The sequence below is a fragment of the Halichoerus grypus genome, chromosome 12 (genome assembly GCF_964656455.1).
Source record: "Halichoerus grypus chromosome 12, mHalGry1.hap1.1, whole genome shotgun sequence".
Taxonomy (NCBI): domain Eukaryota; kingdom Metazoa; phylum Chordata; class Mammalia; order Carnivora; family Phocidae; genus Halichoerus; species Halichoerus grypus.
In genome coordinates, this window is record NC_135723.1 from 100,451,128 (window position 1) to 100,473,389 (window position 22,262).

Consider the following 22,262-nt stretch of genomic DNA (forward strand, 5'->3'; position numbering starts at 1 on the left):
ATGAAGGAGAAGTCCTCGGATGCTATCCATTAACATGAAAAATTTGTCCGTCTTTGAACCCAACTGTCCTACTTTCTTCCCCATGCAAAGAAGCAGCTTATGGTGGTTTAAAAAAAAACAACAAAAAAGGAAGCCACCAGAATGCCCTCGAGTCAGGGAACAGTGGGATGAGGGTGGAGTGTGTGCACTGTGAAGTATCGTGAAGCTGGCAATCAGGGTGAATGAGAACCGTGGCCACGGTCGGGGTGTGGACAAGAGCATGTGGGGAGCGGCTGGTGCATTTTGGTGCAGTGCTGGAGGCCGGGTCCTGTTAAGGTGGTGGTGGGGGGACTGGACACTCATTCTGGAAATTTCCACCCGTAGGGAAGTGCCAGGGAGCCAAAAGCAGTTTCCTGAGTGTGTTGTGAAAGTGGTTTTGTACCCCAAATAAAATTTTAAAAAGATGGAACGTGTACATTTATTACATGTACTAGTCCTAACCCACTTTCCTATTTTGTGTCTCACCCGGAGTTGGAAGGCTCTTGTGTGTGAGTCCTTGTTAGGACGTGTGGTGACCCCAGAGCAGCTGCGGACGTTGGGGGCTGGGGGCTGGGCAGAGCGGGGGTTTGGGGGGCTGAGCTTCCAGCCAGGACAGTGCAGACCCGCCCGTTTTTCTGATGAGCCACACATATCCTTTCTGCGTGCAGCCCTCATCCCCAAGTGGAACAGCCCCTTGCTGCTACCATTTCTTTTCTTTTTCACAGAGGTCATGTACTCCCTATACACGTTGTAGACAGCACAGTAAATAAAAGAGACATTTTGCAGAAAAATAGAAGTAGAAAAAGAGTCACTGTAGTTCCTAATTGCCACAAGTCAGCCACTGTCCTCCTTTGGCTGGGTTCCTTGCACATGGGCCCGTGGTATATACATTTTTGCTTTAAAAAAAAAAAATGACCGTAAGTGCCACCGCCACCTGCGTGAGGTAGAAAAGGCTTTGCAAACGTCTTAAGCGGTCGTGCGATGTTCCACCTTCTGGAGACGTGGTCGTTGGCTGCCTTATTCCTATGTTGCTGGGCGTTTCGTGTTGCTTTCACTCGTTTGGAAGCGTTTGACGTCTTCGGGCCTCCGTCCGTCCTTCCCTCTGTGTCAGATGTCCTTCCCTCCGTGTCAGATGTCCTTCCCTCCGGGTCAGATGGTCCCCGGGGCGACATGGATTCTGGGGGCCCACCCTCTCTTCCCTACCACGCCTCACATGCTCGCACTGGGACCACCGCACACCCCAGCCCATTGGCAGGGCTTTGGAAAGTGAGCAGTAGAATTTCATTCTTAATTTCTATTTATTCGAGTATCAAATGAAAATGAGTGGTTTCCGTTTGTATTGGCCATTTGTACTTTCTTTACTCTTGTGGAGGTTTTATGTTTGTTTTTTTTAAGCAACATTTGTGATATTAACCCATTGATCTAGCTATCTTCCTGCCACCCCCCACCTCAGGTGTCGATTTCCCTTTAATTCTATTTTTCTTAGGGTTCTTAGCATTTTTAATTGTTCTGGATTTTTTTATGTTTATGTATTTGGACTTAATCGATCTTCTCTTTCCTGTCCTTTTTTTTTTTTTTTTTTTTAAGATTTTATTTATTTGAGAGAGAGAAGGAGAACAAGCGCACAGAGGGAGAGGGAGAAGCAGACTCCCCGCCAAGCAGGGAGCCCAATGCGGGGCTCAATCCCAGGACTCTGGGATCATGACCAGAGCCCAAGGCAGCCACTTCACCGACTGAGCCACGCAGGTGCCCCTGCCCTGTCCTTTAAATCCGACAAGCCTTGGGGCATATTGCTTCTGGCTATACCCTCTCTTGGTTCATCCCCCCCCCCCCCCCACGCAGACTTCCGTAGCTAATGCGCTTCCCCTGGCTTCCCAGCCCCGCATTGTGCAGGCTCAGCATGGCCGAGGTCTCAGGCTCCAGGGGGACCAGGGGGTGTGTAAGGGCACCGAGGAGGATAAGGAGGGTACACAGAGGGGCCCCGTGTGCCTTCTGCATGCGGGCTCCACAGTGCTGGCGCAGCACCACTGGGTGTGGGCAGAAGCTGGGCAGTGGAGACCCTGCAGGGCAGGTGGGGAGGAGGATGTGCATTTGGCTCAGAAAGCTGTGGTCCCCTAGGGAAGGAAAGCATCTTCAGCTGGGGGGTGGGTCTGACTGACTCCCCTCCTCCCTGACCAGCAGGCCCAGCCTCTTTGTGGCTCTGTCTACATGGCAGGAACGTGAGGAACACGCTCATGCCAGGGGCTCAGCAGCCCCAAATAGCCCCCTTTTTGTGTCAGAAGTAATCATTGGAGGTGGTTTTCTGTTTTGTGTCATATGAACGTAGACATCGCTGGGAGAGGTGGCTGCAGAACCTGGATCAGCCTCTCTTACTGAGGCAGTAGGACTGGGCCAGGAGTTTGTTTGGAAGGTAGGGAAGGAGGAAGCTGGCGGGGGGGTGGGGGTCTTTTTGGAAGGAGGGCCCTTGCTAGGAAGGGCAAGGCTGGTCTTCGCTGATGTGCATACCCAGAAGGGAAGAGAGGCAGGGGCTCCCTGCACGACGAGCTCTGGGCCCAGGTCGGGCCTGTGTCCACAGAGATCTTGCCCGGCCAGGGAGGCCCAGGGTCTTGGGGCCGGCCAGGCGGCCTGGGTTCAGATGCCAGCTTCAGCCGCTTACTAGCTGGTGACCTTAGGCCGATTGGCGTCTGTGCCTCAGCTTTCTCACCTGTACATTGGGGGAAGTGACCTACCTTTCTCGGAGGGTTGTTGTCGGAGATAAATGGGTCACTGCGTGTCACGTGCTCAGTGTGGCTGATTGTGTTCAGTGAGTGGCTCTCACTACCAGGTGACTGGCTGTGTTCCGTGTGGCTGTTGACTTGCGTGTATAGGGCGCCAGAGGTGACTCTGCTGCCCTCAGGGCTGGCCCGTGTGTGCCCAGGAGCCCAGGCCCCGGTGAAGTGAGAGCAGACCCGGTATTAGCTTCTACAGCAGACACAAGATGAGTTGGGGAGGCTGAGGGGGCTGTAAGGTGTGGGAGTCCCCCAAGGCTTCGTGATGGCAGCGGGCACGGATGGGCTGAGTGTTCTGACCACAGCCGCTGAGCTGCCTTCTTGCTTCCTTCGACACGGAGCCCTTGCGAGACCCCCACCCCCAGCCCTCCAGCCCCCCAGCCCCAGCCCCAGGCAGTGGGCAGCTATGGCCTTGGGAATGGGGCAGAGCCTGAGGAAGTTACCTGCTCCACTTTCAAAATCTGTAGGGGGAATTCAGACATTTTTAAACTTCTGTTCACTGGACTCTCAAACTACCCAAGTCTTTTTTTTCTCCCCCTTTAGTGTGCACTGCCCCTCAGCCCCCTTGCCTTGGGGCCGTGCACTTGCACCTGTGTACCTGGGCTCTCAGCCACCTGGTGGCACTTCGCTTTCCATAGCTCCTCCATCTTGGAGCCGAATTAGCGCAATTATTATAGTTATGGAATCTTCCCTTTTATTTTTTTTAAGGATTTATTTATGAGAGAGAGTGTGAGAGTAGGAGGAGGGGCAGAGGGAAAGAATCTTCAAGCAGACTCCTCACTGTGCACGGAGCCCCATGCGGGGCTCACTGGGGGGCTCGATTCCAGGATCCCGAGATCATGACCTGAGCCCAAACCAAAGTCGGTTAACAGCGCCACCCCGGCGCCCCTGGAATCTTTCCTTTGTTCAGATATCTTACTTTGGTAAAAATAAGGTGAAAGCAGACAAGCTGCCATGCTGCTGATCAGGAGTGAAGATCTCATAAACGGAATGCCTCTGGGAGCCATGGGACTGGAAGAAGCAGATTTTTAGCTCATGGGACTTACGCTGGACCTTGGTTCAGTTTTGAAGGAAGCGAACACTTTTTTTTTTTTATTTTTAATTTTTTTTTTGAGAGAATACTTTTAAAGACATATGAAATGCAGGATACGTGTCAGAATTGGGATGGAAAGGCAAGGAGCCATTAGGGAGCATGCACGGTGGTACATTCTGGCTCTGGAATCCCGTCCGGAGCAAGGCAGCATGGTAAGTGCCCCGCCCCTGCCCTGCAGGGTCAGTGGTGTGTGAAAAGCAGTAGATTTTCTTGGCAGAGTGCAGCGTGCGCAGGGCCCATGGTCCTCGTTCTTGGTCTGAGCAGGGAGCAGTGTCTGTCCAGGTCCCTCCTCGGGTTTTAGGATGTGGCAAGGGGGAGCAAGGTCAGGAGGCTGGTACAGGAGTCAGGGGGACGTACAGACGTACTGAGCCTAGCACAGAGCTTGTGAACAGAAAGAAAAACAAAGAAACTACTATGGAGTAGCTAGCTTGGTGCTAGAAGGCTGTTTCCAGATTGGGTAGCTGCCCAGCAGAGGGTGGTCTTGGTTTCCTCCCTTTGTCCCCCACCCTTACTTGCCCCTTGGGTTCTCTCAGCTTCTCCATGGGGAGGGCACGAACGCAGCCACTGGGGAGCTCTCTGCTACCCTGACCTTGGTAGATGGGGGCAGAATTCCCAGCTCCCCTGAGCAGCCCTGGGGGGGCCCTGGGACGGCGGCTTGTGCAGTCACACCTGCCTGGCCCCCTGGAGCCCACCCCCTCGCTCCTACAGCTCTTGGGCAGCACACTCATTCTCCCCTGGTCTGGAGGCCACGAGTCGGAAATCCAGGAGTGGGCAGGCCGGGCCACGTTTCCTGTGAAGGCCTCCCTCCTCGGCGTGTGGACTGCGGTCTTCCCCTTGTAGCTCTCTACATTGTCTTCCCTCTCCATCACTGTCTCTCTGTCCAGATTGCCCCTTTTTGTAAGGACAGCAGTCAGAGGGGCGCCTGGGTGGCTTAGTCCTTAAGCCTCTGCCTTCGGCCCAGGTCATGATCCCAGGGTCCTGGGATCGAGCCCTGCTTCGGGCTCCCTGCTTGGCGAGCCTGCTTCTCCCTCTCCCTCTGCCTGCTGCTCCCCCTGCTGTCTCTCTCTGTCAAGTAAATAAAATCTTAAAAAGGGGGGGGGCAGCAGTCATAGGGGAGTAGGGGCCCACCCTACTCTGGCGTGACCTCATCTTTGCCAGCGCCCTATTTCCAAATAAGGTCACCTTTTAAAGGACTGGGGGTTAAGACTTGAACGGTGTGGGGCACAGTTCAGCCCAGAACAGCTTTCAGCAGATTTTCAGAGAAAGACAGGATCCGGAGGGGTCCCAGGGATGTCCGAGGTCTGCCTCCACGGTCTTGAGGAGCGACGGGACCAGCAGTGGCCTGGCCCGGCTGATGCATAACTGCTGGCATGTCCCACTAGGTTTCTGACTTGACGAAAGCTGGTTTCAGTCGTTCCTGCGTCCCACAGGACTCTGTCCTCTCTCTCACCCAGTGACGGCTCCTTTTACGGATCCCCTGCTTTGTGCCAGGCACCGTGTTGGGCCCTCCACAGTCACAGCGCTGGTCCTCCTGGCAACTTCAGGGGGCAAGGTGGGATTATTTCTGGTTTGCAGACTAAACCCTGAGACCCAGTGAGGTTAAAGTGGCTGTAGACAGGCACACGGCTAGTAGGTGCCAGAGGCTGAATTTGAACCCAGTTCTCTCAACTCCAGAGCACCCCATGCCTCTAGACTGGGGATCTTTGCAAGATGATTGTGCCTGTGATTTACCTCCTTAGCCGACTGTCGCAGCCAGGGACCATCCCTCCCTCCCCACAGGGAGATCAGAGGCCTGGGCTTGCAGTTCATGCTCAGCAGGCATGCGTGCATTCGTTCACAGAACCCTGGCACGTCTCTGTCCCTGGTGGGCGGGCGGGCCGGGTCCTAGCGGGGAGCGGTAGACACGAAAAGCAGCCGAGAGTGAGGAGCCTTCCGTGCGCGTGGTGATGGTCGCTGCTGCTCTGGTCTCCGTGGACAGTTCCTGAGACCCAAGACTCGCAGGGAGGCCCGGAGGTCAGCGGGGAGGCAGCCTGGAGTCTCCCCCTCCTGTCCGCGGACTCCCCAGGCCCCCACCCGGAGGCCTGCGCAGAGCGCACGGAGCTTGCTGGAGGCCGCCCCGCCTCAGGCCGCCCTGGGTGTGGCCCTGGCCGCCGGCCTCGGCTCAGGCTCCCCGGGCGCAGGCTGCCGTCCTCCCTCCCGCCGCCTTCCCGCCACCTTGCTCCCGCCTTGCTCCCCGCCTCCCTCCCCTCCTCGGCAGCGCCCCGGCCGCAGGAAGATGTTTTGCTGCCACCTTGTGGGCACGGAGAGCCCGGCCGCCGTTGGAGGGCCCGTGTGGCTCTGGGACCACTGGGGCCACGGGAAGGAGCCCACGTCTCTCCCTCCGAGCGAGCCACCACGTGCGCCCTTTGGCTTCCCTTCCTGTCGCTGGGAAGGACGTCCACAGGCTCTGGGCGGCGTGTGTGGCCTCAGCCGGGCGTGCCTCCGCATGTATCATGGGTCACCCCTGGCAAATATTTGAGCAGAGACTAGGTCCGAGGTCGTGTGGGATCCTGGGGCTGGAGGCCGCCCTTTCCTCACAGTGGTTTCTGTGCAGGACCTCCCACAGCACACCTTCACAGCCGTCCCCCCCAGGTAGCCGGGGTTAGTCGTGTCCCCCTGCCACCCACCCCCAGGCTCAGGCCGGTCCACGTGGTGGGTCCGGCCCACCCAGCCGTGGATACCTCCAGAGTCGGCTCTTGCTCTTTGTGGTTTCCCAGCTCGTTTTCTGTGCTCTCTGCTTCCAGGGAGATGTGTCTCCAGCCTCCCCCAGAGTGCGCACTGCGGGGCCTCGCGAGAGGCTCTGTCTTGAATTCCCCCAGAAATTGCCATGGAGTCTCAGCCCTCAGCAGCAGAGCTAGCCTGGTGTTTCTGAGGACCTTAGGAGACGGAGAACTCACCTGAGGGCTAGCCTTGTGGAATCTCTGTACTGCTCACACCATCCCAGCTTGAAGATTTTTAGGACGGTCCTAGTGTCTTTCGGGCTGTGTTGCGTGGGGCTGTGTTTGCCACAGCTGTCCGGAGCAGGATCTTGGCAGGCGGAACACAGAGACCTCGGTTTGTGATGCCAGTGAGGAAGAGAGATTTGTGCCTGCACTGCTCTCCCTGAGGTCCTCGACTGGCTCGATGGCCCGGGGTATTTATGTGACGGCACCTGTCCTTCTGTAGCTTCTCTGGGTCAAGAAAGGCTTCTGGGAAGGAGGGAGAGGAAGAAGGCAGCCAGGGGAGGAAGCGGAAGCTGTTGCCGGTTTGGGAAGTGACCCAGGCTGAGCACTTGGCCTGGACTAGATTCCGCAGGCGCAGTGGGAGCCGCGGGGAGCTGGTGCATCCTCCGAGAACGTAAGATGTTCTTTTCTCTGCGGGCCTAGGCGCTGCTGCCTGCCCGCCCACAGCAGGTATGTGTGTATCTGGGGGCTTTGCCCCTCGTATGCCATCCTGCTCTTCTCCCGCTGAGACAGCCAGCGGAGTCCTAAGGCAGCCCATCCCCAGCTGGGCACCTTGTCCCCGTCCTTCCTCAGTCCCCGGACAGAGCTGCAGTCCTGTGCGTGCAGTTTCATTGGCTTGGGGCGGGGGAGGGTTTGTAATGAGCAGCCCTGTTCTTCTGGGGAGGGGTAATTCCCTGTGTGTCTGAGAGAGAGGGCAGACAGATATGCAGATAGGGCAGTGGAGTGTGGGAGACTTAAATGTGAGGAACTGAGGCAGGATCCAGGGCTGTGTTCTTGTCCCCGCGCCTGAAGGATCCTGGGAAAGGCTCTTCTGTGGAACCGTCTATTATGTGGGGAATATGCATCCTGGAGAGGGAGAAGCCATTCTCATCACTGTTAATAAGTAGTCCCAGGAAAATACGAAACCACCCCCAGGGCTCTGCAGGCCTGGGAGATCCAGCCCGGGACTTGAGAGTTTCCAGCTCTGGGCTCTTGGGCAGCACCTAGGATGGAGAGGCCCTGCCTTCCTCAGGCATTCCCCCACCCCAGCCCCCTCAGGAATGTGCCACTTTTATCTTGTACTTTGCTTCTACGCAGGAGCATGGAATTCTGAGGCTGAGAGGGACATTGGGAGTTGGGCTGGACTGGGGGGTGTAGAGGAAATTGGGGAGTAGTATTTCTTTAAAGCACATGCAGCCTCCCTCATCCCTGCCACTACCTGAGCTGGGTTCTCGATCTGCTCATGGTCTTACGGGTTATAGTAAACTAGCTCATCTCCAGGGCCTCGGAAGAGGACTGATGTTTAAAATGAAGTGGAAAGCACAGCAGGGCAGCTCCCGGCCTCCTGCCCCCATCCCGGGGTGAGCCCTGCACTTCACGAGCGCCGGGTGCAGCCCACACTCATGAACAGGCATCTGTGCTTGGAGAGGGTGAGCATCAGGCTCCAGCCAGAACTGAGGGCAAACACTTCACCTTGGCCAGCCGACCTCTGGACAGCCTCCGAACAGGAGGTGAGCCCCAGCGAGCAGGAGACTGCACACTCAGGGACGCAGAAGTGAGTCACTGGTCCAGAACTGTGTGGTCCAGGACTGAAGGTTACCTTTTGACTTTCCACTGCCCTTAGGCAGGACACTTCACCAAATCCAGACAATTTTATCACCTCCGAGGGAGATCACCTCGGCCATTAACAGAAGAGGTGCCTGTAGCATCCAGCAACTCTGAGTTCTGGAGTTTCCCAACCTCACGATGTCTCAGCCAAAAACTAAGGCCCACGACTTTACAGACAAGGAGACTGAGGGCCAGAGAGGGCCTATGACTTGCCTCCTGGCTCCTAATTTAAGTTTTTCATAATGCGGGCCTTGTGGTGTAACACCTGTTTGGTCCTTTAGAGAAGGAGCAAATGGCCCACTTCTCTCCAAAACGGGGCCCAGTGTGTGGTGTGCTGAGGACTGTTATTTATTTGGCCTGCTGGTAATGACAGCTCGTCACCTACTTGCCCCAATCTGAGGAGGAGCCCTGGGCTGGAATTTCCTGTTTTCTGAGGGCTCCGGGGGCTGCCCCAGCAGGCTGACTCCCCTGCCGCCGGCCGCCGCCGTTCCAGGGTGTTCCAGGCCGGGCTTTGCCGCCTCTCCTGGCTGGGCCGGCTCCGGGCCTCTCCAGGTCTGGGCTTGCCGGCTGCGAGGTGGAAGCGTTGAGGGACTCCGTCGGCCCGACACCAGGTGCCCAGAGGCCGGAGGTCCGTGCGCCCCGGCCGCGGCCCCGGCCCGGGCCCAGCCCCGCGCCCCTCGCCATGGGCCTGGCCCTCGCCCGCGGGCCCTGAGCATGGAGCGGGGCTGGCCGCCGGGGGACAGCTGCAGCCGGGAGCGGCCCGCCGCCTGCCGCCGCGCCCTCAGCGTCTGCGACTCGCTGGACCTGCACGGCGCCCCGGCCGGCCGCGCCGCCGCCGCCCTGCAGGCCGCCCTGAGCGCCGCGCGCGAGCAGCCGGCGCGGCCGCGGAGCGTGTGCTCGGGCGGCCCGGGGCCCCCGCCCTCCGGCGCCCGCAGCCTGCTGCTCGGCCTCCTGCGCCCGCGCCTCGGCCGCCGCGGCCCCGCCGACGGCCACCCGGCGGCTCCCGGGCCCGCGCCCTCGCGGCTCCCCGGCTCGGCCGCGCCCAGCCCGGCGCCCAGCCCCGCGCCCAGCCCCGCGCCGGCCCGGCGCAGCCGCACACGGGGGGCCCAGACGCCGCGGCCGCGGCCCACCAGCATGACGTTCCTGGAGGTGAACCGCCTGGAGCTGGCGGCGGCCGAGGGCGCGGGCGCGGGGCTGGGCCGCGCGGGGAGCGCGGGCTTCTTGCGGGGCGCCTCGCTGTGGAGCAGCCAGCGCTGGCAGGTGCTCCGCGGCGGCGGCGGCGGCGGCAGCGGGCGCAGCACCCCGGGCCCCCGGCGCGGCCTGTCCGCGCTGAGGAAGAGCTTCAGCTTCCGCCTGCGCCGCGGCCAGGAGATCCGGCGCGCCGAGTCGGGGCTGCTGCCCCGGGCGCGCACCCGCAGCGACGGCGACGCCAGCTCCCTGGGCGCCTTCCCCAGCCGCCGCGACCTGCTGCTGGGCGCCGAGGCCCCGCGCGCCGCGCCCGAGCCCGGCCGGCCCCGCACCGCCGCCGGCCTCTGGAGACTGCTCACCAGCCGCTTCCGCCGGAGGGAGCCCGCGCCCGCCGAGCCGCTGTGGAGCCGCCGGGCGGCCGCGGCCCCGGGGCTCCTGGGCGCGCAGAGCGGTAAGGGAGAGGGCCCGGCCAGGGAGTCCTCTGTGGTTGGAGTCCCTTGTTGAGAGCGGGTGTGCAAACAAACCGAGCCAGCCTGGGAGAGGTGGGTGTGCCGCGAGGGCCGGGGGACCCAGTGAGACCCGCGCCCCGGTGCGCTCTGGGTGGCTCATGGGTCCCAGAAGGTGTCTGTGGCAGAGGAGGACTTGCAGGTGCGTCCAGTCTGGGTCCCCTGCCACCGGGTGCTACCGCTGGCCCTTGGCATGGTGGAATGTGAGACCAAGACGGAGGGACCCCTTCCTCACTTTCTGGTACATGCAGAACTGAGCCTGGGGAGGGGCGGAGAGTGCTCATGTTTCTAGCTTCCAGGTGGGCTTGAGTCGTCACCTCTAGCCGCTTCTGCACATGAGCAGAGGGACTGCTTGTGGACCCGATCGCTCAATGGTGGTAGCTACTCTTTGAGACAGCCTGTGGAGGGGAAGCGGGCTAAGAGGCTGGCCCAGGCCAGGGCCATCTGGAGCTGGCTGGAGGATGTCCATTACAATGCAAAGAGTAAAGAAAGTGGGTCTGGCAGTGGGGCTGGAGGGGGCTCTGGGGAGCTGGAGGCTTCCCTTCCCCAGGACACTGCCAAAGGCAGGCCAGAGCTGAGAACGGCCTGGACCAGAGTTCAGGCAGCCCAGGAGGCGGCTCTCCGGGGAAAGAAAGAGTGGTGGCCTCCCACCAAGGAGGAGCTTGGGGAGGAGGGCCAGTTGGGCAGGATAGATAGCTCCCCATTCAACCTGCCCCTCACAGAACAAGGCCAGGTGAGGGCTCCTCCCTCTTCACCCCGCCTAGGAATGTGGTGGGTGGCCCCACCCTGTGAGGGTGAGCTGTTCCTACTCGCTGGCTGTGGGAGGCTGGCCCCTCTGCCCAGCTGCCAGGTGCCCGGCCCAGTTTGGGTCTGAGCTGAGAACTACTGGAGAGGCCTCTCACCTGGGCCCTGGTGGGACCAGGCCCAGGTGTGGCTCAAGGTGGGAACTGCTTACCTTGCTGGAGCAGTAAGAGGAGGAGGGACACGGGTCCAGGCCAGGAGAACTGGGCCCACACCTCTCAGAGTCCTCTCCCTGAGGACCATCATTGCTCCAGTCCTCTCCGGAAGCATTTTCCTGCCGCTGTCTAGAGAATTAGGGGTGAGGGTGGGGGTCCCATCAGGACCGTGCTGTTTTCTGGCCTCGGCTCAGGCAGGGGCAGCATAGGACACAGCTGGTGGTGGATGGCCCAGGTGTGCCAGGCCGCCTCAGTCTGATGGGTGGCCTTCTCTCCTGCAGACTCCTTTGTGAACAGCCAGGAGTGGACCCTGAGCCGCTCAGTTCCGGAGCTTAAAGTGGTGAGTGAGATCTGGGGGGGGTCCCAGGCAGCCCTGGGGCGGGGTGGGCACAGGCTAGCCTGATGGGCTTCCCCCGCTTCCAGTCCCCTCCTTCTCGGGTCTTGGCCTCTCTCCGCGGCCCCTCACTTCTGTTCAGCTTTCTTTTCTGGTCCTTAGCTCTGGTCCTTCTTAGGGTCATCTCTCTTCCCGGCCCCTGACCATTGCTCTCACCCCTTCTCCCACAGGGCATTGTGGGGAACCTGTCTAGCGGGAAGTCGGCCCTGGTACACCGCTATCTGACAGGGACCTATGTCCAGGAGGAGTCCCCTGAAGGTGAGCATCACGGGCTTGCCTGGGCTCTGAGGCTGGCCACTCTGCCCCCTCTCTCTCCTGGCTGTCGTCTGTGCCGGGGGGCTGGAGCCCCTCGTCCTTCCGAGTCCTCCTGTCTTCTCTGTTGGTAGCGCTGGATTTCAGAACTGCTTGGCCCCCGGGGGCTCTCCCAGCTTGGGGCCTGATCGTGCACTCTGTCCTAGGGGGTCGGTTTAAGAAGGAGATTGTGGTGGATGGCCAAAGTTACCTGCTTCTGATCCGAGATGAAGGAGGCCCCCCCGAGCTCCAGGTGATGCTCCTGCCCCAGCCCTGGCCCGTGGCGCCCCTTTCCTAAGGATCTGGTTGGGACGGGGCAAAGCTGTGTGTGTGCAGAGGGATGTGGAGCTGGCCCGGGAACGGGTGCGGGTGGTAATTCTGCTCGGTCCCCCCAGTTTGCTGCCTGGGTGGACGCGGTGGTGTTCGTGTTCAGCCTGGAGGATGAAATCAGCTTCCAGACCGTGTACAACTACTTCTTGCGGCTCTGCAGCTTCCGTAATGCCAGCGAGGTGCCCATGGTGTTGGTGGGCACACAGGGTGAGCGGGCCCACGGGGCCGGGGAGGAAGCCACCTGCTCTCCCCTCTCCCCCTTCTTGTGTTGCCCTGGAGCGGGCACCGCCTCCTTGCTCCATACGCGCTGGATCTTCCCCAGCTGGAGCCTCCCACCGGTGTGACGGTCGTGTCCATGTTTTGGGGGATGGATAAACGGAGCGGCTGGCTCGTGTCCACTCTGAGTCGGTGGGAGCTGGAACGAGGCCTGGACGCCCGTGTGCTCGAGCTCCGCGTTGTCCACTGGCCCGGCTCATGGCCCACGTGTCCTCGGGCCCAACGCCGCCCCCCCACCCCCGTCCCCGTGCGTGGCACCGCTTCTCAGCAGGCTGAGTGAAGTCCCACCCTCCCACCCCCCACAGATGCCATCAGTGCCGCAAACCCACGGGTCATCGACGACAGCAGGGCCCGCAAGCTCTCCACAGACTTGAAGCGCTGCACCTACTATGAGACGTGCGCGACCTACGGGCTCAACGTGGAGCGCGTCTTCCAGGACGGTAACTCGGGCGCGGGGCGGGAGGCTCCCCCCTTTTCCAGGCCGGTAACTCGGGCGCGGGTGGCGCCCCCCGAACGGGGGCTCAGGAGGCTCTGTGGCCATCGGGGCTGTGCGCCCTGGGGGGTGGCTCTAAGCTGGGCTTCTCCCTTCTCCCCAGAGGGGTAACTGACTCTGCTGTCCCCTGCAGTGGCCCAGAAGGTAGTGGCCTTGCGGAAGAAGCAGCAGCTGGCCATCGGGCCCTGCAAGTCACTGCCCAACTCCCCCAGCCACTCGGCAGTGTCCGCCGCCTCCATCCCGGCCGTTCACATCAACCAGGTGCGGCCAGCCTCCCCGCCCCCGCGCGTGTCCTCGCCTCGGCCCTCCTCATCCTGTCTGTCTGCCTGCGTGTCCCCCTACCCCGGTCTGGCCTCCCGCCTTGTGACTGGTGTGAAAGTGCTGGCTTGCAACCCCCGTTCCCTGCACGACTGGCCTGGCCTCCTCTGGGCCCCACAGTGACCGCCTCCCTGCTCGTCCCGTCCCTGCTGCCGCCCCTCTTGCCCCACAGCCGCGGTAGCGGAGGCAGCCCGGAGGCTGGCTCGGGGTGGCGCTCTCGCAGCTGGCTCGGGAGCTGCTCCCCGTGGAACCATACTCGGGGGGCCTACTCCCTCCTCACCTGGGGGCCCTGCAGTTACAAGGGCAGCACGGGCTCCACAGGGGCCACCGGCCTTTGTGCCGCACGGGGTGTTAGCGGTGTTCTGAGCCAGGTCCTGCCGGCGTTCCTCCCGTGACACCACCGGGATGCCTGCCTGCTTGCTGCCTACCGCCTGGTTAGTTTCGGGCCCTCGGCATTTGGGCCGGTGCTTCCTCCTGTGACTCTTTCCCCGCTCCGTCCCCTGCTCCGCAGAAAGCCCCGGGTGGGCACACTGCGCTGGGTTGAGTGGTCCAGCTGACTGCCTCCGCTCTACTTCTGCCAAGGGCTTTAGTCTTGAAGGCCCGCCTGGCCCCCCAGCTTTCTGATGGCGGCCTGGCTGCTTTTCCAGAGCCCCTCCTTTAGTGCTTCAGGGGAAAGCAGGCGTTTCCCTGGGAGCATCCCCGCCTGGAATGGAGGAAGAACGTTAGGTCTTTCTGCCTTAGCCCTGAGCCGCTGCGCGTTAGCCGGCAGAGGTCGGGGTGGACGTCCCAGCTTGGTGTGTGGGCCCCACCACGTGGCTCTGAGGCCAAAGGGCAGCCGTTGGGCCATTTTGCTCTTTTTGTGCAGGTGAGGATTCGAGGAGGCTGTCAGGGCAGGATGTGTTCTCTGCTTAGTGAACATCTTAGGGGCAGTTAGGGAGCAGGCCTTGCTGTGCTGTGCGTGTTTCCCGAGTCCTGGAGTAGCCGTGCTGCCGTGCGCTTTCTGTCTCCATCCTGTGCTCCCTTCCGTCTCTCTTCCCTTCCCACCTCTGTCCCTTATCTGCTGCTTCCTCCGAGAACAGTCTTTGCTCCGTGCCCCTCTCGGCCTCGGCTCTCCCGTAACCCTGCCCCTGTCACGCACGCTGTCCGGAAGCAGACCTCAGCCTCCCCGGGCACCCTGCGCCCCACCGTGGCCTCCCGCATCTTCGACACATGTCACTGACTTGGGGGCTTGTCCGAGGTGACCTGCTCCCTCGTGCCCGACGCCCCTGTGAGGCAGGGCTCCCCCAGCCTCTAGCACTTACCCGGACCCGATTCGCGGGGGCCCTAGTGCGGCAGCCCAGGGCGGTGCTGGGTGGCTCCTGCCGGCCGCTAGGCTGTGCCGCCTTCCTCCTCTGCTGCCCCATGAGCCCCAGGCCAGGTCCCCACACCGCAGGGGTGCCCAGCTCCCGCCTGCTGCCCGCCCCCGGGCCCTGCTCCAGAGCAGCCCTCAGCAGCCCTCTCTGTCCTTAGGCCACGAATGGCGGCAGCAGCGCCTTCAGCGACTACTCCTCCTCAGTCCCCTCCACCCCCAGCGTCAGCCAGCGGGAGCTGCGCATCGAGACCGTGGCGGCCTCCTCCACCCCCACACCCGTCCGCAAGCAGTCCAAGCGGCGCTCCAACATCTTCACGGTATGTGCCCTGCGCGCCGCCCTCCCGCCGGCCCGGCTGCCGGCACTGGTGAGGCAGGGCCCAGCCCCCAGCCGGGGGGGGGCGGGCAAGAGCCGCAGACACCGGGCCACGGCAGCCCGAGGCAGGAAGATGCCGTCCACACAGACCCACACCGCTTCTGTAGGCTCCTTCCCAGTGCCCTCCCGCACATCCAGGCTCTTCTAGACGGTTTCTTTGAGCCCTCGAGGGGCTGCTCGCAGCATACGTACACAGACCCTCCTGCCTCGGCCGCATACACTTCTCTCTCTCTCTGACCCGTAGGGCTTCTTGGCCAGCTTGAGGGCTCTTTGGACACGTCTGCTCTCACACCCCTCACACCCTCGATTCCGCAGTTGTGGGTCAAGCCCCCACGGTTTTTTGCCCAAGGCTACATGAAGGGTTAGCTGGCGGAGCCAGAACCGGGGCTCAGGCCTCCTTGTCCACATTTCGCTCTTTTCCCCTGACCTTACGCTGCCCACCCACCGCTGCAGGTGGTCCACCAAGGGCTTAGACGTCTTCCCCCAGGTCTCGGCTCCTGAGGCCTAGCCTGTGCCTCTCCACCCAGCCTCGGGCCCCATACAGGCTCGTCCTCTCCCCTCCTCACAGACCTCACACCGGGGACCCCCGTGCCCTCGGCTAGGGGTCCAGCCCCTCGGCCAGGGGTCCAGCCCCTCGGCCCTTAGGTGCCCCCAGTTTGCTGGCTGTCCATGCCCAGCGTGCGAGACACAGTGCCCGCCCACACTCTCACCCTCGAGCTGGGACGTGGCTGGGCCCTTCTGGGAGTCTCGGGTCAGACGCAGGTGGGTGAGCTGCCTGTGTGGATTCGCAGAAGGTCCCTCGGTGCTCTCGCGTCAGTCCGCGCGCCTCTTTCTGAGCAGCAGGGCTTAGCTCTCAGCCTGGTCCTGTGTCCAGCTGGCCGGGCAGGCCCTGCCAGGCTCTCAGGAGCCCCCCATCCCCCCCGCCCCCAGACAGAGCCAGTGCCCCCAGGCCTCGTTCATTCATTCTCACCTCCCCCTGCCCAGCACCCCGCTGCCCGGTCTGCCCACCTCTGTCCCCCCTGTGCCTGCCACGTGGCCCCCCTCGTCCCTGCTGACAGCCGCTGCCGCGCATTGCACTGCCCCAGCCCGAGCCTGCCGAGACTTGCAGCGTCTTGTTTCTGTTCGTGCCCATCGAGCCACACACCGCCCTGGGCTGCCTGCTTGTGCCCACGCCCGCTGCCGCAGAGCCCCCTGGTGCCTGTTTGCAGTGACCGCTGCCCGCACTCCTGGCACCCGCTCCCTCCACCCCATCCCGAACCTCCCACTTCCTCCGCTGCTAGGCCTGCTGTCCTCCCTCTGCCGCCCTCTGTCCACCGTCCACGCCCGGCTCATGGCCTCCTCGCCGCGGCCCCCCGTGCTCCCGGCCCTGTGCTCCCTGCTGCCCGCTCCGCTGTGCTCCTCCGCCTGTCAGCCTCCCCCGGGTCCTTCCACTGTCTCATTCTCACTGTGGCAACCTTAGTTTTTCTTTTCGTTGTTTCCGTGGTGACCTCCCTTGCGCCATTGTCCACGAGGAGGCCTCGAGACCTGTCTGTCCCTAGGCCTGCGTCTCGGGACCTCCCCCACTCTCATCGTCGCTGTTGGGGCCACCTCCTCGCCCTCATCATCCTCCCCAGCAGAGCCATGCCTGCTCCGTGGCCGGTGTCCTTGTGACCCACCCCCTGGATGTGGCCATCGATGTCCCCAGTCTCCCCCATGACCTCATGTACTCATTTTGTTGCCACTCTTGCCCTGCTTCCCATCCTGGGGGGCTGCCCCTCTGGGCTCCCAGGGAATCCTCTGGTGGTTGGGGGCCTCTTGGCTCACCAGCCTGTCCGGGGCAGGCTTACCCCATTCCCCCCAACCAGCTCTTTGGTCCGGGGACCTGGTGGCAGCAGAGTCCCATCCACCTTCCTCCTCCCTGGGCCGGAGGGGCAGAGGCTGTGGCGCCCAGGAGAGGCCTGGGGCAGGTGCTGACGCTGGAGCTGTGGGCAGTGGCCTCTGGCCCGGTTCTTCCTACTCCCGTGGTTGTGCGCCCCCCACCTGCGCTTGCAGGCCTGTGTCCCGGCCTGCGCCCCGGGCTCCCGGCGACCTGGGAGAACAGGAAGGGATGGGGGCCCCGGCCGCCCAGTGGCGAACACTCCCTGATGAGCTGGACTGCCCAGTGGCCCCTGCCGCCTCCGCGTCCTCCTCCTCGTCCTCCTCCTCGTCCTCCTCCTCTTCATCCCGCTGCCGCCTCTCCCCAGGCGCCTGGGTCTCTGCCCTCACCAGCGCTGACCGACTCGGGCGGGGCTTGAGTATAACTTGCCAAAATCTTTATTCTTTCGATATTTGCAGATATGTGCCACTGTTTCCAACTTTTCATCAACAAAAAGGCCTTTCCAACTCCTTCCAAATTAGAAGACCAGGTGGTGACACACAGCACCTCTGGACATTCTCCCCTGTTCGGGGCCGGAGGCGGGCCGGGCCCTGGGACTGCTCTCAGATGAGAAGCGGCCGCCGTGCTCCCCACTCCAGAGACCCACAGGAACCTTTGTAACTAACCCCCACCCCCAGGGAAGGCTAGGAGCGCTGGAGCCCGCGGCTGGGGGCTGCCGGGGGACCCGGCCCGGCTGGACGCGCTGCGCCAGGCTCACTGCACCAAGAAGAAGGGAGCTCGGCCCCACGCCCGGCGCCCGGCCAGCGCGACACGGCCCAGAGGGGCGGGGGCGTGCAAGCGCCCGAGGGTCCGAGCGCCCGCCCGGCCCAGCTGCTCCTGGGGGGAGCTTTCCCGCCCCTCCCCCTCTGCTCCTTCCTGCATGGACTTCCGCCGTTCCTGCTCCGCTCCGGACGCCACCGCCACCGCTGCGCGCTTGCCTTTCCCCCTCTTGGCCTCCCCGTTTCCTAGGATCCGCGCTGGGGCGGGCTCTGCCCCAGGAGCCTGGCAGGGGCGCAGGGCCTCTTCTGGCCTCTCTCCTCTCTCTCTCCATCCACTGTGCCCCTCGGGCCTCGCCGACCGTGCTCGGTGCAACGTGCCGTGTGGTGTCTGTGCCGCAGACGGGCCACGCCCGCTCACTTCTGGACTTTGCTGTCCCCCGGTTATCGTGCCCCGTGCTCCCCGCCAGCCCTCAGCCCCCCCCGTCCACCTCTCCTCGCCCCCTCCCTTCTCGTAGGCCCCAGCCCCTGGGCTGCGCGCTCCTCGCGCCCTCGGTATGTTCCGTGTCCTTGCTCTTCTGTAAGGGGCGGGCCTGGCTCAGTGAACTTTGCTGCTCTGTATGGTGCCGTGTGTAAGAATAAACCCATTGGAATACTCGTGGTCTCCGTTCCTTCCCGGTCCCGCCGCCCCGGCCCTGCCCCACTGCTAGGGCCTGCCCAGGAGGAGGGCGGAGGGGAGGGCAGGGGAGTCCAGGTGGGCTGCTGTCCCCCCGTGGGCCCTGGGCCTTTTTAACACGCCTCTTCTTTTCTCTTTCAGTCTCGAAAGGGTGCCGACTTGGACAGAGAGAAGAAAGCCGCCGATTGCAAGGTGGACAGCATCGGGAGCGGCCGGGCCATCCCCATCAAACAGGTCAGCGCTCCTTTCCCCTGTGGCCCGAGAGCGGTGGGGATGAGGGATGAGGCCCGGGGAACACCGCCGGTGGTCCTTTTCTTCCGGCCCCCCCCACCTCCCGCCAGGCCTGAATGCTTCACCCGACAGAGGTTTTCCTGCTAAGGACAGACCTCCGGGAAGCCTGGCCCCCGGGGCGGGAGCAGTCCCTCCGTGGGCCCTGCCCATTCCTGCTCGCCGCCACCGGGGGGCAGCAGAGAGCCGCCGGCCGTGCTCAGCGGCTCTCCCCTGGTGCTTCAGGAGTTGGGCGGCCGGCCTACCTGTCCCACTCCCAGAAAAGGAACTCCCAGAAGAGGACCCTGAGGGGCACGCACTGAGGGGCACGCTGAGGGCTGCTCCTGCCCGGGGCTCATTGGTGCAGTTTTCTCCGTGAGAGCCTCTGTTCCCTGGAAAAGCTGAGTTGAGCTGCCCCCCGTCCTGGGCGCCTCCTTGCCCAGTCTGCCTGGCAGGGCTGGGCCTCCGGAAGCTTGGAGCTTCCCAGACCCCCTGGGTGGGTCCCTGTGCTGGGAAAAGACCTTGGACGCGGCAGGGCATCCTTGTGCAGGGATGGTGGTGTGTTGGGCAGGGCTGTAGGGCTGCTGAGCCGGATGGGGAGAGCCGGGAGGTGTCTGTGGAGCTCAGGCAGAAGCGTGCTGGCTGATACGCTCGTGAGGACGGACAGGGGCAGGGGCTTGGTGGTCAGGACGCTGGGCCCGGCCCAGATCTTTGCAGGAGCTGGTGGTTAGACATGGCGTGTCTATAGGGACCGTGTTGTCTGTCAGGTTTTGACTACAGAGGAGACTGGGGTGGCCAGGTCACTGGAGCTCGGCCAGGCCAGGGCCCCGTGGTCAAGGTTTGGCCCTCCAGGCTGGGCCTTCTGGGGCCCGTGGGTAGCCTGACAGAATTCCTGTGTTCAAGTGGGATTCTGACGCCGCAGGGAAGGTCTACGTAGAACGGAGAGCCCGGAAAGGGTGTCGGGGTCCCAGAGGGCAGGCGGCGAGCCAGCTGTTGCTCCCGGTCCTGTGTCTCTGCTTCGGCCCTCCGCTGGAATGTCATCCCACGGGGCCTGGCAGAGGCGGCTCTACCTGGATCACCTCCGGGGAGGCCAGGGGCAGCGGCCAGTCTCCTCTCCTGGCTGTGTGTCTGGGTGCAGAATCGGAGCCCACAAACCTGTTGATGGTGTGATCGCGTGTCTCTGGGGCGGTACAAACCGAGCGCCTCCCTGGCAGGTCCTTTCTGAGCCTGATGCACACACATAAACGTTTAATACGTAAGAGAACACTTTCTCTTGGGCCCTTACTTTGAGATAAGGCTAGCCCCAAATGCCTCCTTCCTGTTTGGGGTACAGGCTAATTCGTCACTTCCCTGAATCCCTCACATGGAGGGGAGGGAAAGCTGGAGGATGGGGCTGGAGCCCTGCGAGCTTGCACCTGGGGCTCTGGTCCAGCCCCAGGTCAGCTGGGTCGCCTGGCTGGTGTAGGCCGCTAAATCTCAGGGACCCCCTGTAGGAGTGGACCCTGCCAGGAAGGAACCTCAGCGAGCTCTCGTGCCACAGCGGGGTCCCACAGGGCACTCGGGGTGTGCCTGCATGGAGGTGGGGGCCGTCCACGCTCTAGTTTTCCCAGCCCCGTGGCCCTGCCTGGTGCTTTCCCCCAACCTCCAGCTGCCCAGGACCGGTGAGGCCCCCTTCCTTCCCGCCCTCGTGTCCCGGTCTCCCCATCCCCTTCCTTCCCTTCCCCCCCCACTCCTGCTGGGAGTGGAGATTGCATTTCAGTTGCCATTTGCATTCCCAATCAATCCGGACTCCGCAATTAAGCCGGCTGGCGGAGCTGGGAGGGAGGCGGCGGCAGAACGGGTCCTCTGGGGGCTGTCGCCTCCGCACCGCTCCCATTCCGCCCCAGATTGCTTCCTGCTCCGCCGGGCGCAGCCGGGCCGGCCAGGGAGGGGAGCAGGAACCCCTGTAGCTCGTCTCCCTCCTTGGAGGGCAGGATGCGAGGGAATGGGGAGGAGCCGGGCAGGCAGGCCTCTCACCAGCCTGGGCTTCTCTGCTTGTTTCGTGTCCGGGCGCGGGCGGGCAGGTGAGAGGCAGGCCGGGGGCGCGAGTGGGCGGCAGGCAGGTCGAGTCCCTGGCCAGCCGTGCTCGCTTTCCTCCTTCCAGTCCTCCCACACCCCTGCTGACGGCGTGCTCGCTCATTAGTGCCAGGCTTCCCCTGCTTCCTCCCGGCCCGAGGCCCAAGTGAAGGAGGGGCCCGAGTGCTGGGTAGGAGAGGGTTCCCTCCTAGGCCGGCCCCCTGGGCCTCCTGATCCTGATTCCCTGCTTGGAAGAGGGAGGAAGCCCTGCATGTGAGTCCGCTCTCCCTACCTGGCCGGGAAAGTGAGGCCCAGGCAGGTAACGGGACTTGTTTGATGTTGAGGGCTAGTTGGTGGCAGACGCGGGAGCAGAGTCGGGCTTCCCTTTCTCATGACCCGGAGCTGGAACTGGACCCAGGAGGGAAGGGCTCCAACGTGAGGAAGATGAGGTCCGGTGAGGGAGGGCAGGGCTCTGGTGGGAAGGATGTGAGAACAGAGGCTAGTGTGGAATCCCCTCTGAAGGCAGGGGGGTGTGGAAGACGGGTAGAAGAGGAGCAGGTGAGCTGGCCGCGGCAGCCATCTTCCCAGCCTTTCTGGAGGGCACAGGGTGAGACTGGGGGCTGCCTTCTCCAGAATCTGACTGTTGGTCCTGAGGGGTGTTGTCTGCAGTCAGGGGAGAGGAAGCAGCTGAACTCTTGCCTTGTTCCTGGCCTGGGAGCGGGTGGATACCATGCCCGGAAGCAGGTCACTGAGGCTCCTTTGCAGACCACAGGGCAGGGGTCTGACTGCCTTCTGGAATGTTCCATACAGTCTAGTGACGGTCCCGTTAATACCACTTGTCTTCAGATGCCGCTTGTGAGGATGGGTCTCTCATGCTGATGGGGACCAGGTCGTAGACTGTGTCCTCAGGTGACCCGGGACTCCCCAACTCGATCTCATGTGGCCGCACCTCCCACGGCGGCATCTGTCTTTTGGGGGCGGCGGGATGAGGGAGATCGGGAAAGGAAGGAGTGGTAATGAGGATGCAAAACATCTGTTGAAAGGTGGGAGACTCTCAGCTCTGTCTTGGTTCCTGCAGGGCAGATCGGGCAGGAGGTTCCAATCACCCGTTGGCTTACCTCCTCCCTTTAGGACTGAGTCTTCTCTTCGGAAGAACTTAGGAAGTGAGAGAGAATCAGGGTTTACCCTGCACCCTTGGGCCCCAGGACCCTAGCTGATGCTGTTTCTTCACACTTGAGTTTCTTTATCCCTGTTTTCCTCCTTGTCTTAGGGCAGGGCCTCCATTCCTCAAGGAGGAGCCGTTACAGAGCCACATCTTCAAGTTCTCTCTTTTTGGTCCCCACTGGGGTGGACTCCGGGTGCTTCCCCTGCTCTCTCCTAGCCTCTGCTGGTCCGGACTCCTCCCTGCTGGAGCTCCTCCTATGTGGCTGCCTCTTCGGAGGAGTTTTGTTTGGGAATCCCCAGCAAATACTATCTCTACTCAGCTCTCCTGCATTTGGGGCAGGGGGGCTCCTGGGGGTGATGCTGGTCCTGAGAAGCTGCCACCGAGGTCCGTTCAGGGCACTTGGTCCTCTCCCTGACCCCAGCTCCTCTCCTCAGCCATTTTCCTGTGCTGTCTTGTTTCGGAGAGAGAGCCAAGGTGGGCGAGGGTGTCTTCGGGGGTATCCTTAGGGGAAGGCGAAGGCCACCCTTGGGTCTGCCCAGTGGCCTTCCTCTCTCGGCCCACGGCCC

At 62.6% G+C, this 22,262-nt stretch overlaps 1 protein-coding gene across 9 annotated transcripts in view; it reads left to right on the plus strand.

The window, feature by feature from the left end:
* Positions 1-22,262, plus strand: part of AGAP3 (ArfGAP with GTPase domain, ankyrin repeat and PH domain 3) — a 52,860-nt gene that overhangs the window by 14,326 nt on the left and 16,272 nt on the right. For 3 of the 9 annotated variants that reach the window (XM_078059724.1, XM_036102106.2, XM_078059726.1), the window contains 8 exons: positions 11,379-11,437; positions 11,662-11,749; positions 11,950-12,035; positions 12,178-12,319; positions 12,694-12,828; positions 13,015-13,142; positions 14,709-14,867; positions 18,351-18,443. In XM_078059724.1, the coding sequence (XP_077915850.1) occupies positions 12,298-12,319; positions 12,694-12,828; positions 13,015-13,142; positions 14,709-14,867; positions 18,351-18,443 (537 nt within the window). In that variant the 5' untranslated portion in view covers positions 11,379-11,437; positions 11,662-11,749; positions 11,950-12,035; positions 12,178-12,297. Of the gene's footprint in view, positions 1-9,137; positions 10,087-11,378; positions 11,438-11,661; positions 11,750-11,949; positions 12,036-12,177; positions 12,320-12,693; positions 12,829-13,014; positions 13,143-14,708; positions 14,868-17,236; positions 18,191-18,350; positions 18,444-22,262 lie in introns of those variants that run through there. The other 6 variants (XM_078059727.1, XM_078059722.1, XM_078059723.1 and 3 more) reach the window with 6 other exon arrangements.